Raw genomic sequence first — 17,294 nt, forward strand, 5'->3', positions numbered from 1 at the left:
AGTGGCCCCAGTCCTGCACTCCTCGACGCACCGCGCGCGCGAAGCCTCCTTCACTCAGACCGCCAGCTCCGGGGCAGCATGACGCGCGTGCGTCAGCCAAAGCGTTGCTGGAGACGTTTCAGAGCTGCACGTTTAGTCTGAAGCTTCTGCAGAAAGCGAGCAGGTCCAGCTTTTCACTCGCAGCCTAATCGCACTGCGCGCGGGATGAAGAAGAGACCCGGGAGCGCGAGGACGGAGCAGATGGAGGGAGCAGCACCGATGGAGGTTTGAGGGGCGAGAGAGAGAGAGAGAAAGAGAGAGAGAGACAAAGAGAGAGAGAAAGAGAGCGAGAGAAAGAGAAAGAGCGCGAGAGCTGTGGACCACGCTCCCCGCACGCTGTCGGTGTGTCTGATGGCGGCTCGCGCCTCTCCGGGACTGGCGCTGCTCGCGCTCACTGTAGGGGGTAAGTGAGATGGGGAGTGGGAACGCTGGGAAAGTTGGACATATTCAGGAGCAGGGGGAAGAGCCAGTCCAGGAGAAGCTGCTGGATTAACACCTACAGCCCTACAGCATCCGTTCGCTGAGCTGAGCACTGTAAGAGTCCAGGTGTTAATCCAGTCCTGCTGAGTAACTTCCCAGGATGTGCAGAACTGAATGTGCACGTGCAGATGTATAGGGCTTAATAATGTACAACATCCAGCCTATAAATCCAGACTGGAGGTAGCTGTCCAAATGTCCAGTGCTGAAAAAACACCCACAGTGTTCAGTGGACCACTAATGTTCATTATACACGTACAGTGTTCAGTGGACCGCTACAGTGTTCAGTGGACACCTTCAGTGTTTAAGGGACACGTGTAGTGATGGGTTGACCGGTGGCTGTGTTAGTATGTGTTGAATGAAAAGCTGAATGTGAAAGTTTACACCTGCAGTGTTCAGTTTATTCCTACAGTGTTCACTGGACATCTGTAGTCTTCAAAGTATCAAATGCAGTGTTCAGTGGACAGCTACCATGATGGAAGAGCATTGACAGTGTTAAGTGGACACCAACAGTGTTTGAAGGGCATCTGCAGTGTTCATTATTCACTCACAGTGTTCAGTGGACCACTACAGTGTTCATTATTCACTCACAGTGTTCAGTGGACCACTACAGTGTTCATTATTCACTCACAGTGTTCAGTGGACCACTACAGTGTTCATTATTCACTCACAGTGTTCAGTGGACCACTACAGTGTTCATTATTCACTCACAGTGTTCAGTGGACCACTACAGTGTTCAGTATACACTTACAGTGTTCAGTGAACCACTACAGTGTTCATTATTCACTCACAGTGTTCAGTATACACTTACAGTGTTCAGTGAACCACTACAGTGTTCATTATTCACTCACAGTGTTCAGTATACACTTACAGTGTTCAGTGAACCACTACAGTGTTCATTATTCACTCACAGTGTTCAGTATACACTTACAGTGTTCAGTGAACCACTACAGTGTTCAGTAAACACTTATAGTGTTCAGTATACACTTACAGTGTTCAGTGGACCACTACAGTGTTCAGTAAACACTTATAGTGTTCAGTATACACTTACAGTGTTCAGTGGACCACTACAGTGTTCAGTATACACTTACAGTGTTCAGTGGACCACTACAGTGTTCAGTGAACCACTACAGTGTTCAGTAAACACTTACAGTTTTCAGTGGACCACTACAGTGTTCAGTATACACTTACACTTACAATGTTCAGTGGACCACTACAGTGTTAAGTAAACACTTACTGTGTTTAGTGGACCACTACAGTGTTCAGTATACACTTACACTTACAATGTTCAGTGGACCACTACAGTGTTAAGTAAACACTTACCGTGTTTAGTGGACCACTACAGTGTTCAGTAAACACGTACAGTGTTAAGTAAACACTCACAGTGTTTAGTGGATTTCTATAGTGTTCAGTATACACTTACAGTGTTCAGTGGACCACTATAGTGTTCAGTATACACTTACAGTGTTCAGTGGACCACTACAGTGTTCAGTGGACCACTACAGTGTTCAGTAAACACTTACAGTGTTCATTGGACCACTACAGTGTTCAGTATACACTTACAGTATTCAGTATACACTTACAGTGTTCAGTAAACACTTACAGTGTTCATTGGACCACTACAGTGTTCAGTATACACTTACAGTATTCAGTATACACTTACAGTGTTCAGTAAACACTTACAGTGTTCATTGGACCACTACAGTGTTCAGTATATACTTACAGTGTTCAGTGGACCACTACAGTGTTAAGTATACACTTACAGTGTTCAGTGGACTCTTATAGTGTTTGAAGGACATCTGCAGTGTTCAGTGGACTGCGGCAGTATACAGATGCAGTTTGGAAAGAGTCCTCACTGGATACCCTTCAGTGTTCAGTGGACAGCTGTAGTCTACAGAGTCCACTATATCTTTATGGTGCCTGATGGACCGCTGCTGTGTTCAGCTCACCTCCACAGGGTTAAAGGGACCTACTGTGTTCACCAGACACCTGCAGTGTTCAGCATACACTTCAGTGTCCATCTGAAGTCTGCAGGGTTTAAGGGACACCGCTGAGTTCAGTGGACACCTAGCTCTAATATTCAGATGGTCAAATAACCATGGCCTTCATTAGCAGGATCAGATGTGTGAGACTAGGGTTGGGAGTGAACTCTGGTAGGTGGTAGATCTCCAGGACCAGGCCTGGTGCCTTTGGTTTAGATGGACATGATGGGTCCAGGCTAAAAGATCTGAGTATAGTATCTTATACTATTGACAACTGAGCAATGCATTGAGGCATGTGGCCACATTGAGGCCTCTCAGTGACCTCACCTCATCAAGACAAATGCACCCGCGGGACAGAACCACTGTGTCTGACCTCAGCTGCGGAAAAAGCTGATATTTATGACTGAAGGAAAGGGCTTTTGGTCATAGTGGATAATGAGGAGATTTATGAAGCATTACCCTCATTTTTTGAGATGAGGTCAGTGTGAAAGTGACCATTTTTAAGAGCACGGCAATCTGTGGATTTTTTTTGAAGGACACCAGGAGTCAGTCTGTGAGGCTGTGTGCAGGTTACATGGATGCTGTATATGGTTCACACAGGTTCAGATGTGTGTATGCTAAGTGGGAGGGCACTCTGGGCAGGATACCATATGGGTATGTTATTTATTTATGTATAGTGTTCGTGTGTGTGTGTGTCTTGCGTGTGTGTGTTTAGGTCTCAAGGCGTGATTACATGTCATAACTCTGATTAGATCTTTTGCCCAGTGAGTTGCAGTGGGCTGCAGAAGGGCCCTTTTAGCTCACATACACACAAATACAGACAAATCACAAAATGGAAACTTTACAGGAGAGCGGAAAAACCCTCTTAACGTTCAATGAAAGTCAGTGTAAGAATATTTAAATCCGGGTCATTTTGGAGCATTTCTATTGGTCCATTCTTTCAGAAATTCTGACAAAATGCAAAGAACAACCACCAGATTCACATTCTGTCAAAAAGTGAAAAATGTCACAAATGGAGATAAAAGGTATTTGCATGGCATTGATAATATATATACAATATATGTCCAAATGTTTGTGGACACTGCTTCAAATGAATGCATTCAGCTACTTTACAGTGCACCTATTGCTGACACAGATGCAAATGCACACACACACAGCTTGTCTAGTCTCTGTAGAGAAGTACTGCCAATAGAATAGGACTCTCTGGAGGAGATCAACATGAACCTATTGGCACCATGCTGCCTAATAATGGCAGGCGTGGGCTATAAAGGGGTATAAAGCCCCTCCAGCATTGAGCTGTGGAGCAGTGGAGGAACTGTGTTCCCTGGAATGATGGATAGAGCTCCATCCAGTATTTTTTTTTTGGGATGAGTTTGGAAGTTGGGGATAATGTAGGGTGGTGATCATCCATCATCCTGACCTCTCTAATTCTCTATCGCTGAATTCAATCAAATTCTCACAGCAATGCTCTTCTAAAATCTAGTAGAAAGTCTTCATCCCAGGACAGTCAGGACAGCTACTCCAACAAAAGCAGGATCAGCTCTTTTTTTTTAACATCCTTGATTTTGGAAAATATCAGTCAATAAACAGGTGTCCCAATACTTTTGTCCATATAATGTAGCTATATTACAGACTCTGAATTCATCCCCAATTAATGAGATGTAATTCACTCTAATTCGGCACTCATATGGGCTTTCAAAAAGAGGCCTTTACTCAAATACACTGGTTATTAAACATCTCTCAGAAATCGATACAAATAGTGCTTCCTCCGAGGAGAGCAGACAGCTCCATTACTGAGACGCTGTCAATCATTCAGTCATTTACTCGAGCTGATCAATAATTTAGCATGTAATCTAAATCATGTGATCTCCTAAAATAAGTCCCATCACAGCTCCCATCTCAGCAGAGCATTTGGGCTCGGCAGGCTGGCTGCTTGCTGTTTTTCGCTGTGTGGGGTGAAGGGTAGTGCAGAACTCTCTTGAGGCTTTTTAGGGCTTACGTAAGCAGGGCTGACTGCTGGTGATGCCTCTGAAGATGGTAGATGGTCCAACCATCTAATCAACTAGAATAAAGGTTGAAGGTCTGCTAAGTAATAATCCCAGGCTTAGCTCGCGTAATGAGGAGGACTCCGCTCCCCTCGAGGCTGCGGGTGCTAATATTCTCATGCTGTTGGCTGACTGCTCACATGTGACTGGTCACATGACTTGCAATGGTACCTGAATGAGTGTTGGGTACTCCAGCGTTTCTCTGGCGGCTGTAGATATGTGCTGGTGCCATTACTCTATACTCTGCATTGTACTATACCTATCACTTTTTTTCTCAGTGAGTAGCAGTTACCGTCCAGGGAAGATATTCTGGACATTTTGGAGAAGCACTGCTGTGAGGATTTGATTGTATTCAGCAACAAGAGCGTTGGTGCGGTCAGGATGTTGGATGATCACCACCTCAACTCACCCCTCACCCCAACTCATAGAAGAGCATCCTTAGCATTCAGCTACTTTAAGTTGCACCAATTGCTGGTCCAGATGTGCAAATGCGCACACACAGCTTGTCTAGTCCCTGTAGAGAAGAAGTATTGCCAATAGAATAGGACTCTCTGCAAGAGCAGATAAACATGCTGCCTAATTCCAGGCATGGGCTTATAGAGGGGTCTAAAGCCCCTCAGCATTGAGCTGTGAAGCAGTGGAAGAACTGTGTTCTCTGGAATGATGAATGGTGGCGCTCCATCCATTACCTTTGGGATGAGTTTGGGAGGTGGGGGGTGGTGAACATCTTCCTCCCCGGACAGTAGAGACAGTCGCTCCAACTACAGCAGGATCAGCTCTTTTTAATACCCTTGATTTCAGGAAGAACAACAATCAATGAGCAGATGTCCCAATACTTTTGTCCATATAGTGGATATATCTGTGTGTAAGATGGACAGGCTCTTAATAATTTAGTTGGTGGACATTTGTGCCACTAAAGACATACATACATACATACATAACACAGTCACACAGACAGCATATAGGCGCTGGACACTGTCCAGTCAAGCAGCAGAAGGTCCTCTGGTCATTTCCATGTCGCAGTTCCTTCCTCATGGATGGACCTGGATGTCTTCCACAGTCCAAATAGTGGACTGTAACGTCACAAGGGTTCTACTACCATTTTGTATCCTTCCTGAACTGTCCTCAGAGTTCTACTTTGTGGAGACTGTTTGTGTGTGTGTGTGTGTGTGTGTATGTGTGTGTGTGTATGTGTGTGTGTGAGCACTGTCTGTGCGATGAGGCAGGTTTTATTTTAGTGCAGCTGAATTATTCACAGAGTTGAAGTGCATCCGGGTGGAACAGCTCTGTGCATGCAACTGTGAGTGTGTGTGTTCTGTTGTCTCCAAGCTCGAGCTGACTGTGTGTGTATAAGTGTGTGTGTGTGTTTGTGTGTTGCTTTTCCAGCCATAGTTGTTGTGTGCGAATCTGCATGTCATTAAATATGTGTGTGTGTGTGTGCTGGGAGATTTTGTGAAGGCCCCTCGGGCAGGACATGGGGCTTGTCTGGGCAAGTTGAGGATTTTGGTGAAGCTTCAGGCTTTTCTATGGAAATTAGTCATCTCTGTAGAGACAGAGCACTCGGCACAAATAGTCTTATCTGACAGGCCTGCGCCTGTGTCCGTTCTGCGGCAAATTATACAACCGCTCTGAACATTATACGCGACTTTCCTCCATTGTGTGCCTTATTTCATTAGAATTAAGTGCTATAAGTAGAGATGGCATATCAGGCACATCTACAGTAGGGGTCTGCGAAAATATCGATATATCAGAGTATCACGGTTTTATGTTTAAAAGTGCAGTAGTGTATCGATTCTCAAAACACAGTATCGGTTTTAATGAATTTACCAGTTAACATGCAAGTATCGGTACAGCGCCTGCTAGATACACTATATATATGGACAAAAGTATCGGGACACCTGCTCATTCGTTGTTTGTTTTGAAATCCCTGTAGAGGGGTATTACCAATAGACTAGGACTCCCTGGAGCAGATAAATGTGGTGCCTAATGCCAGGTGTGGGCTAGAGGGGTATAAAGCTCCGCCCCAGCATTGAGCTGTGGAGCAGTGGAAGAACTGTGTTCTCTGGAATGATGGATGGTGGAGCTCCATGCAATGCTTTTGGGATGAGTTGGGGATGTGGTGAGGATCATCATCCAACATCCTTTGTTGAATGCTATCAAATCCTCACAGCAAGCTCCTCCAATATCTAGTAGAAAGCCTTTTCAGTAGAGACTGAAAAGAGACACACACAACTAGACACACACACAACTGGACAGTAGAGACGTTGGTGGTGAGGTCACCACCCTATCTCACTCCCAATTCCCCAATAGTATTGGATGGAGCTCCATCATCCGTTTACAGCATTTGTCTGATGCTCTTATCCAGGGTGGCTTACGTTTGAGTCCTGTTACACAGATCAGAGAATGTTAGGAGTCCTACCCAAGGAGTCGTATTCGTGCAGGTCTTGTGGTGATAGCAGGGAATCTCGAAATCGTAAGATTTGCATCTCTATTAAGAGAGCCTTTCTTACTTCTTGGAGAGGATCAGTCCGTGATGAGTGGGCTTGCTTAGTCATTTTTGGCAGAAGGGAGTGATCTGATCTAACTTACAGGACCTGAAGCGACACGGCCTGAAGCAGACGGCCGGCTGTGACCCCATGTGTGTTTGTGTCGGTGCTTCAAAACCATTCTGGCTCAAAAGTGACTGATGAGCAAAAGGCCATGAGATTGATGACAAAGAGGGTTACGAAGCTTGGCATTAGACAGGGAGATTTCCCATAGGCCACATCAACATGTGTTCAGCCTCTTTAGACAATGCAAAAAAGCAGATCTGCTGTTTAGGAAGGAAGACTTTACATGGCCTGAAACATAAAACCCATCAATATTCAAGGCATTTTCTTAAGGACCAATCGAACAGGTACTCTCTAGTTCTCAGATTTCTTCTCTAGTGTAGCAGTCGTGGCCTTTGAAGCATCATCTTTGGGTTAGTTGTCAATCATCGCTAATTTCCCGTTACAACGCCCTGTCACGTAGACCTTAGACCTCACGCCTATTTTAGGCATTTCTTAAAGACTAATCGAACAGGTAAACCCTTTAAACATGAGTATTTAAAGTAGGTACACAAGATAATCAGTCTCTGGATGAATTACAGAGCCTGGGCTGTCCAGTGTATTTTCTGGCCATAAACTACAGCTTATTTCATCTCTGGTTTTGAAAGTTGTGGCTACACTTGCATTCGTGAGGTACTGCTGGTGTGGGTTTGTGGCTGTTTTTAATGGCCCACAAATGAAAAGGCTTTATCATTTCCTCAGATATTTACAATGTATTTTTGGTCTGTAATAATGCACTGTTTTAACAGTAAATAATTAAGTATTAAAACAGTAAATAATTAAAACAGTAAATAACAAAATATTGCATGTTCATATTAGAGATGCATTAAGATTAACATTTGTTTGGCTGATTCCATTTTCCAGTTTTTTATAAACATGACTGGCCATTTTTGATTTTGGCCAATTTTCTTTCTTTCTAAGAAATCTGTGATTTTAAAAAGCTAAACTCGCTAAAGTTGCTACTATTAACACTGACTTAGTGGGTAGAATTAAACCTGCTAGTCACCTCATTACATTTAAGTGTAAATGTGACCGGCGCAGAATTGCTTACAAGAGGCTGATTGACCACTGACCACTTGATCAGTGCATCTCTAGTTCATATAGTTTTAGATTGTTTAGCAAACTTTGTACTCTTTAGTTCTCTTTCTATTTTCTCTCAATTTTCTTCTCCAATGTAGCAGTTGTGGCCTTTGAAGCATCAATCACTGCTAATTTCCCACTAGGGTGCCCTGTCGGACAGGCCTTGGTTACTTGTCCTGATTCTGTATGGAGGCTAGAGCTACACTATTGCAGGCAGTAGCTTAGCTACCAATTTGCCAGAAGTGTTGGTCCCTTTGGGTTTTAGTTGTTAATCTCTCAATGGCCCACAGAGAGAGAAAGAGAGAGAGAGAGAGAGAGAGAGAGAGAGAGAGAGAGAGGGAGAATACAAGTTAATGCTTCCTGAAATGCCTCCACACTCCTGGTTCTGGAGGTGTGTAGGTCCATCAGGGTGGGCACGCATGGTCTTGTCTGCAGATCTGCAGATGCGCTGCAGTTAACATGTTCTACACTTAGAGCCGAGTGATGTAGTTCTACAGATAGACTTCTCCGATTGGCAGACTCTCATGTTACCAGACCTAGAAGGACAGCATGGCTCTGAGCGTGCACCACAAGGTTCTTCATCTGATCCCGGATCAGGGCATCCTTCTTTCTCCATTTCTTGCTAAAACATGGCACTTAACCTCAGACTGCTCAGGACTGACTCATTAATGCTCTTGTGTAACTCCATCCACTGTTCCACAGGGGTAATGCTCATTTCTCTCTGCTGGTTCTGAGCATGGTCGGGTGTTGAAGGCTGTGGTTGCAGCACGAGTTCTCAGCCTGTCAGTTCCAATCTTGTTGTCTCCACTTGCTGTGTCCTCGCAGTGACTGTGGGGGACATAATCCATTCTGACTCGCTGTCCTGTAGACACACAGAGACACAGCAACACCAGCAGACTGCTCACGCTTCTTGTCAGAAGGCATTATAACGGCCCTATTAGACCATATTCGGCTCTGCTGTCTGCGTATCACACTAATTATTGCAAAGCGCTAGACTCTTCGAAAAACGGGTTCTATACAGTACTGTTTAGGGGTTCTTTGACGGGTAACAACAGTGGAACAGGTGTCCAGTGTAACTGGCCTTCCACTCTGTGTAATGCTAGCCAATACAGTACTGGCGATTAGTGTTCTCCTCCAAGCGTATAGAGCTGTCCAGTGATGTGATCTTGCATTAGCAGCAGCTTGAAAGGTGTCTTGGTGGCATTGTGTGAAAGGAGGACGCCTACCTAGTGGGTGGGAATTGACTATAATAATAACAGACAATATTGGGAAGGTGTTGGACAATATTGGATGAAAACAAACCTCTTTTCCTTTAAAGAACCATATACAGGAGGTTTTCCATCTCACTTATTCCAGGCAAAGAACCATTTAAGCCTGTTTTTCTCTACTTATTGAGGTTCTAAATAACAGAACTATTGAATTGTAATAGTTTTTTGGGGATTTTATGGCTGGGTTGTGTGTGGAAGTCACAGAATTTACTTCTATCTACATTAAAATCTGGCTTTTTTTGGCTGGACCTGGCAGAGTGGCCAGAGCTAGCCAGTCTAAAGTATAGCCTCCAAACAGGAGGGTAAATTTAACACAGTGTAACCCACCCAGTCAGAACAAGATGGACAGGAGTTCATATTCTACTGTATCCAGTATATTCAAGAAACTTTTTAATGCATTGATTTAACAGACTTAGTCTGTTACACTAAGCCCCACTAATTATGCTTATGATTATTATTAAATTGTGCTCCATTCTCCCTGTATTACTTTTTTTTATTAAGTTTTATCTTTTAAAATGTTGTATAATATAATTTCTATCTTTAATAGTATCAAAAAATACGAATAAATTAAAACACTGTAATAAAGAATAGCATACATTTTAGTGTAGAGTAGCATAGCCTTAAGGCACCCTTTACACATGCATTATGGACATCCCTTGGTATCCCTTGCTTACAGTTTCCATGTGTGTGTGTGTGTGTGTGTGTGTGTGTGTGTGTTTTAGCCGTGTTGTGTGCAGAAGTAGAGGAGCGGTTAATCAATTACCTGCTTTCTCCTGAGCGCTACAACAAGCTAATACGACCAGCTGTGAACAAGAGCCAGCAGGTGACCATTGCCATCCAAGTGTCTCTCGCTCAGCTCATCAGTGTGGTGAGTCACACACACACACACAAACACACACACACACAGACACACACACACAACAGCTGGGTCACAGGTCTGTCAGTAAACAACCACAGTAAAATAAATAAATAAACAAATAATAATTGCTAACATAATGGCTAACTCAGTTATGCAGAAGGGTCATTCAAGCGAAGGTTTCCATCCGCTGCGTTAGCCACATTAACTACCATATTTCAGTGACGTGTCAGCGTTGTTAGCCACATTAGCACATTAGCTTTTCCTAGTTTTATTAGGTTTCATGCTAAGAGCTCACTTTTGCATATCCATATAACCACATAATGACAGGTGTTTGCTTTCAGAATGAGAGGGAGCAGATTATGACCACTAACTGCTGGCTCACTCAGGTAAGACCTGCATGCCCTGGAGTGTGTAAGTGTGCCACATCTTGGATGTGACTGTGTTGAAGTGTGTAGAGATGCTGAAAAGGAGAAATGCTGTGAGTCTGCCTTGCGTTGCAGGTGTGGAACGACTACCGATTGATGTGGGATCCAGAAGAGTATGAAGGAGTCCGAAAAGTTCGCCTTCCGTCCCGGCACATATGGCTGCCGGACATTGTCCTCTACAATAAGTAAGTATGAGCATGTTATTGCATTATATGCAATTCTGTAGTGACAAGATCTAGTGTATAAATAAATATAAGCCATTAGGGTGCACTTTATAGATCGAAAAAAGTATTGGGATGCCTGCTCGTTCGTTGAGAGTTTCTCCTGCTTTTGTTGGAGTAACTGTCTCTACTGTCCAGAGAAGAAGCCTTTCTACTAGATTTTGAAGGAGCATTGCTGTGAGGAGTGTTAATGAGATCAGGATGTTGGATGATCTCCACCCTCATCATCCCCAACTCCTCAACTTATCCTAAAAGCATTGCATGGAGCTCCACCATCCTTCCATCATTCCAGAGAACACAGTTCCTCCACTGCTCCACAGCCCAATGCCCACCGCTCATCTAGCCCACCGCTGGCATTAGGCAGCATAGTGCCAGGAGGTTCATGCACATCTGCTCCAGAGAGTCCTATTCTATTGGCTACACTTCTCTACAGGGACTAGACAAGCTATGTGTGTGTGTGCATTTGCACATCTGTGACAGCAATGGGTGCAACTTAATAAAGTAGCTTGATGCGTTTATTAGAAGGGGTGTCCACAAACTTATCTAATTTAATGGCTGTGTGGACAGTGAGTTCATATTCACTTCACATTCTGTATCAAAGTATCAACAGGTTTGAGTCTGCACTGCTGTGTGTATTCTGTTCGTTTCAGAGGTTGGATAATGGTCTTCATATAATAAATATCAAATAAAATATCGAATAGAAATCTATTACTGGTGGATCACAGATCACAGTTACCCTTACAGCAGTATAGTGTGCACAGAAAGTCGATGTGGGGGTGTTAATGATGAAGACTGAGTGAAAATCACCACAGTAAGTGTGACTCAGCAGAAGAGTAGACCTGAAGACTGTCGGAGAAAGCACCCTCAAGTGTTTGTGCCCAGACACATTTTCCGAACTGCTTTGGAACATCATGTGAGATAAAGCAGAGCCCCTGTGCAGTGGCAGCGTGTGATCTGACCTTCCTGAAGGAGAGTGTGTTTGGGACACTCAGGGGTTTCCACAGAGATTAGGGTTACATTAGTGCAGTGGGATGAGCAGGAACACACTCACAGTCTTCCACAAGGGCTTCAGTGTCTCTTTTATTTATTTTAGAGGGGGTGAGGAGAATCTGATGAATCAGATAGCTGGCTAACAGTGAAGCAGATGCTTATGAGGTCCGCTGTTGACCAGATTCTGGCCGGTTGATCCCAGCAGTTTTTACTATTTAGGTCTTCACCCATAGCGCACATGACCCCAAATGACTTTTCCAACTGCAACTAATGCAAAGCCATTGAACAGCTTAACATGCTTGGAGGAGAATCCTATACAGTCCTACACAGGCAGAGATGCAGCAATGCTAGCATCCAGAAGGACCACGCCGGCTGAAACCTAAGCTCAGGTGCGTTTTTACTCAGGTGTGAAGGCAGCTTGGGAATTGCGTGGCATTGTGGGAAATGTAGTTCACTAGCTACAGTGTGACAGTAGCAAGTTGGTCCATTTAGCATCACTGCCTGTTTAATAATGGGTCTAACACGTATCTAAACACAGTCACGTTACTTACAGAATCGCTTAGCAAGGTGCTAGCTAGCGTATTAGCTATTAGCTGTCCAGCGAACCAAAGGACAGGTGACTAAAAAGTGATTCATGAAATACAGCGTCAGCACGGCGGACACAGTCGCAATATCGCTTGTTGAAACCCAGGGTCACACTTAAATGAATGCATTTTAGGGGGTGGTAGCATGGTTGCGTTTCAGGTGTGATAGCAGGTAGTCCCTTGTTGGTGTGGCGCAACAGATGATGCCACTACCTGCCACTAAGCTACCACACCATGTGGCTACTGGGGTTCGATTTCCAGTCTGGGTGACTATGCTGCACTGCACCAATAAGAGTCCTTGGGCAAGACTCCTAAAACTGCATTGGTCCACCTCTGTAATACTAGTAACCTTGTAAGTTGCTCTGGATAAGAGCGTCAGCTAAATACTGTAAATGTAGGTGTAGTCCCGATGAGTGAGATCAAGGGTGATTGGGGGCACCTAAACATGCTCTTCCACCAGTCTGCAAACTGTTGGCTCCCAGTCCAGCAGTGTTCAGCAGTATCTTCCTCATGTTGCTTCTCAACCAATTATAAAAGGTTACTTTACCAGTTCACCAGGGGACAGACGTGAACAGGTGTAGGGTTGGGTCATTTCTAATTAACATATTTATAGAATTTACATTCCTCAATTCCTCATCTAGTGGTAGTGTGTAAAATCAGTGGATGAGTGGTTATACTGTGGCTTCTCTATTATACTTCACCTCTAAACTGTGGTTCTGGCTTTCAGTGCTGACGGGACATACGAGGTGTCTTTCTACTCCAATGCTGTTGTGTCCAGCAATGGCGAGGTTGCCTGGTTGCCACCAGCCATCTACAAGAGTGCCTGTAAAATTGAAGTGCGGGACTTCCCTTTCGACCAGCAGAACTGCACGCTCAAGTTCCGCTCGTGGACTTACGACCACACTGAGATCGATATGATCTTGTTGTCAGACTTTGCCAGCCGGGACGACTTTAAGCCAAGCGGCGAGTGGGACATCATCTCCCTGCCTGGCCGCAAGAACGAAGACCCCAATGACGAAACGTACCTGGACATCACATACGACTTCATTATAAGGCGCAAGCCCCTGTTCTACACCATCAACCTCATCATCCCATGCGTTCTCATCACATCTCTGGCCATCCTGGTCTTCTACCTGCCTTCTGACTGCGGTGAGAAGATGACCCTGTGTATCTCAGTTCTTCTGGCCCTCACTGTCTTCCTTCTGCTCATCTCCAAGATTGTGCCGCCAACCTCCTTGGCTGTTCCCCTCATTGGCAAGTACCTGATGTTCACCATGGTCCTGGTGACCTTTTCCATTGTCACCAGTGTTTGCGTCCTGAACGTCCACCACCGTTCTCCAAGCACACACACCATGCCCCCTTGGGTCAAGGACTTCTTCCTGCACCGCTTGCCCACCTTCTTGTTCATGCGAAGGCCAGGAACGTCCAATATGCGGGAGAAGTTCCGCCGTAAGCACCAGCAGCGGTCGTTCTCGGAGATGCCCGCTAAAGGAGATCAGGACGCTTCCGACTCCACATTCTTTGTGAACGAGGACTCTGCCAAGCACATGGGCTGGAGGACCACTGACCTGCCAGAGAACTCAGAGCTCCGCAAGCGACTGGCGGTCAAGTGTTCGGTGGACGTGGAGGAGGCCATGGAGGGCGTAAGATACATTGCTGACAAGATGAAGAGCGAGGATGATGACGAAGGAGTGAGTACTGAATTATTTGTGGATTCGGTCATATTGTGCTGTTTCTAATCTGCCTTAAATAACTAGCTTTAGAAGATAAGCAGAGTTGTCACCAAGCGTCTGCATGCTTAATTATTCATTGAGGCACAAGCAGTCTGACTTTGTAAATATTATAGAGGACTGCATTGCAGATGTCGAGTTCAGGAGTTGCAGAGCACGAACACTTGATTGCTGATTGCTGAAAGACTAAACAATGGAAAGAAGATCCAGACATTCCTTACTTGTCTACATGTCCATGCATACTTCCGAAAATGTAAAAAATAGCATTTTTAGGTTTCAGACATTGAGACCCAGGATGGAGATTTCTCAAAACCTTTTTGAAGATGGATGGGTAAAATATTTAAATAACCAACATTGCTTTGGTAGATCCCCCGTTAGAACATTCAAACAGTGTGAATGTAAACTCAAAGGTACAACTAGGTTGTGGTTAAATAATACATATATTGAAGATGATTTACATGGCACTAAGTTTTTGATCACATGCTTGTACATATCATCACAATAATAACTTTGCCATTTTTGCTGCATTAATGTAACATCACAAACTTCACCTAATTAAGGCTTTTTTATTGCAGAATGAATTGCAGTGAATGGATGCAATGTCATATTTATAGGTATAGGTAATGGTATATGGTACAATTAGGTAAAGGTACTAAAAAGCCTCCCTTTATGGGGATATTTAAATCTAAGTATTGCTAACCCCTTAAATCCTATTCAGAGATTTCCAGACCCTACTGATGCGCCGGGATCAAGGTTGGGAACTACTGCCATTAGTCCTCCATTCCTCACTGTACTAACTACATACAGTACCCCCCCCCCCAGTATTGAGGAATTTATAGTAGTATTAAGTCTTATATAAAACTTTAGTATGATTAACTACATATAGTATACACTTATCAGCCATAACATTAATACCACAGACAGGGAAAAGGGGTGGGATATATTAGGCAGCGAGTGAACAGTCAGTTTTTGAAGGTGATGTGTTAAAAGCAGAAAACATGGTAAAGCATAAGCTGACCTCAGTGCTGAAGGCTGCAAAAGCAGGTTACCAGGTTCTGTGTTGTTAAGTGTGACTATGTACTGGCTGGGATTTTATATATGTCTGTTATAATTCACATATGATTATAATTAATGGTGTTTTTCTACTAAATTTTCTGTAAATGTCTTGTTTCTTATCTGAATTTGAATTAGGATGTTTGACTTTTGAATTGTGCGTTTTTATTTGGCACCATTGCAGCAAGACATGTGACTAATTACTAAGAAAAAAAAATTGTTAATTGTTAGTATGGACATACAGCATTATATAACTCCCCACATGTTCAATTACAGATAATTAATGTAATTTTACATACACTTTGTACTTTAAGAAAACACTTTACTGTATAAATAATTTAGTAATATTTCTATAAAAAATAAAAAATGCAATGTGTAATTATTGGCATACTACTTAAGCTGGCTTGTTAGTTTACAGATAATATCTGTACATTTACAGAGTTTTGTATACAATACAATTAAAAAAAAGAAAGAAAAAAATTACAGTGTACAGAACTGAGACACTTTGACAGGGGTTAAATTGCGATGGCTAAACGACTGGGTCAGAACATCTACTAAACATCAGGAAATTCTTGTGGGGTGTCCTCGTTATGCAGTGGTCAGTACCTACTAAGAAAGGTCAACCAGTGAACCGTCAACAGGATCATCATGGGCACCCAAGGCTCTTTGATGCAATCCATGGAGGTCCCACTACATAACTTACAGGACTTAAAGGATCTGCTGCTAATGTCAGTCTTGGGGCCAGATACCACAAAACACCTTCAGAGGTCTTGTGGAGTCCGGTCAGATCTGTTGTGACGGCACAATAGGGACCAATGTTACTCTATTTTAGGCAGGTGGTGTTAATGTTATGGCTGATCGGTGCATACATCCCGAAGTTGTAACACTGCCTCTCTTTTGCAGATCATTGAGGACTGGAAATACGTGGCCATGGTAATAGACCGGCTCTTCCTGTGGATCTTTGTGTTGGTGTGTGTTGCTGGAACTGTTGGCCTCTTCATGCAGCCTCTCTTCAATAGCTACAACACTCCTATCATGGACAACACGGAGTGACACACACACACGCATATACACACACATACATACATACATGAAAAGCATCTGCTCTCTCCACATTCTGAAACCTACAGCTCAGCCTGGAGCAAAAAGGCTTACTCACTCTTTGAACAAGCAGATCAGCACAGGGATCAAATTACAAGGCCTCAGCATTATCACTCCTCACTACACACTGAATTCTCCACACCTCAGAGGGCTGTAGACCACACACTGGGCACAACCGAGGGACGGGAACATAGCACTTGACACAAACTCCAACTAAAATGTAAACTTGGACTCTTCTAAAACTCTTCTAAAGGCTTGCACTATGCCCCTATACACCACCTAATCCTGCACCCCGGTAATAATCCCTAGCCTCAACACATGCTCTTCATAATTAACTGTCCCGGCTGAGCCACCAATATACCAATACCCCAACCCCATCTAAATGACAGTAAACACATGCACTCACGCTAGATGCTGGGACACAGCTGAGCCATCGTTTTGGTTGTTGCCATGCATCAAAAATCTAACAGTTTATTGTTTTGGCAGTGACCTCCCTGCTAGGACACATTCCCTCTTAAAAATAAAGGTGCTGTGAAGGGTTCTTTGAGTGATACTGTAGAAGAACCTCTTCTTTTGTTTTTGTAAAGGAGCTGTGAATGTGAGGAACCTGCAAAGTGGTAAAGAACCATCACTTTTAAGATTCTTTTGGTAGCAAAATGATTCTATAGGCCAGGGGTGCACAGCTCCAGTCCAGTTAGAGAGCCGATCTCCAGCAAAGTGTGGTAGGTGCTCTGCTCAAGCACATTCACCTTGTCTGGTAATTGACTGGTGACTGGTTGGATCAGGTGTGTTTAGAGATATATATGTATATATGTATTATATATATATATATATATATATATATATATATAT

General features: G+C 43.7%; 1 protein-coding gene across 1 annotated transcript; it reads left to right on the forward strand.

The window, feature by feature from the left end:
• The first annotated feature begins 390 nt into the window (after positions 1-390).
• chrnb5b (cholinergic receptor, nicotinic, beta 5b) lies at positions 391-16,927 on the forward strand. The gene is made up of 6 exons (XM_072662943.1): positions 391-442; positions 10,202-10,347; positions 10,680-10,724; positions 10,839-10,948; positions 13,286-14,249; positions 16,245-16,927. The coding sequence occupies exons 1-6, from the start codon at positions 391-393 to the stop codon at positions 16,392-16,394; spliced, it is 1,467 nt and encodes a 488-aa protein (XP_072519044.1). The 3' UTR covers positions 16,395-16,927.
• Positions 16,928-17,294: the final 367 nt, after the last annotated feature.

The sequence above is a fragment of the Salminus brasiliensis genome, chromosome 19 (assembly GCF_030463535.1).
Source record: "Salminus brasiliensis chromosome 19, fSalBra1.hap2, whole genome shotgun sequence".
NCBI classification, from domain to species: Eukaryota; Metazoa; Chordata; class Actinopteri; order Characiformes; family Bryconidae; genus Salminus; species Salminus brasiliensis.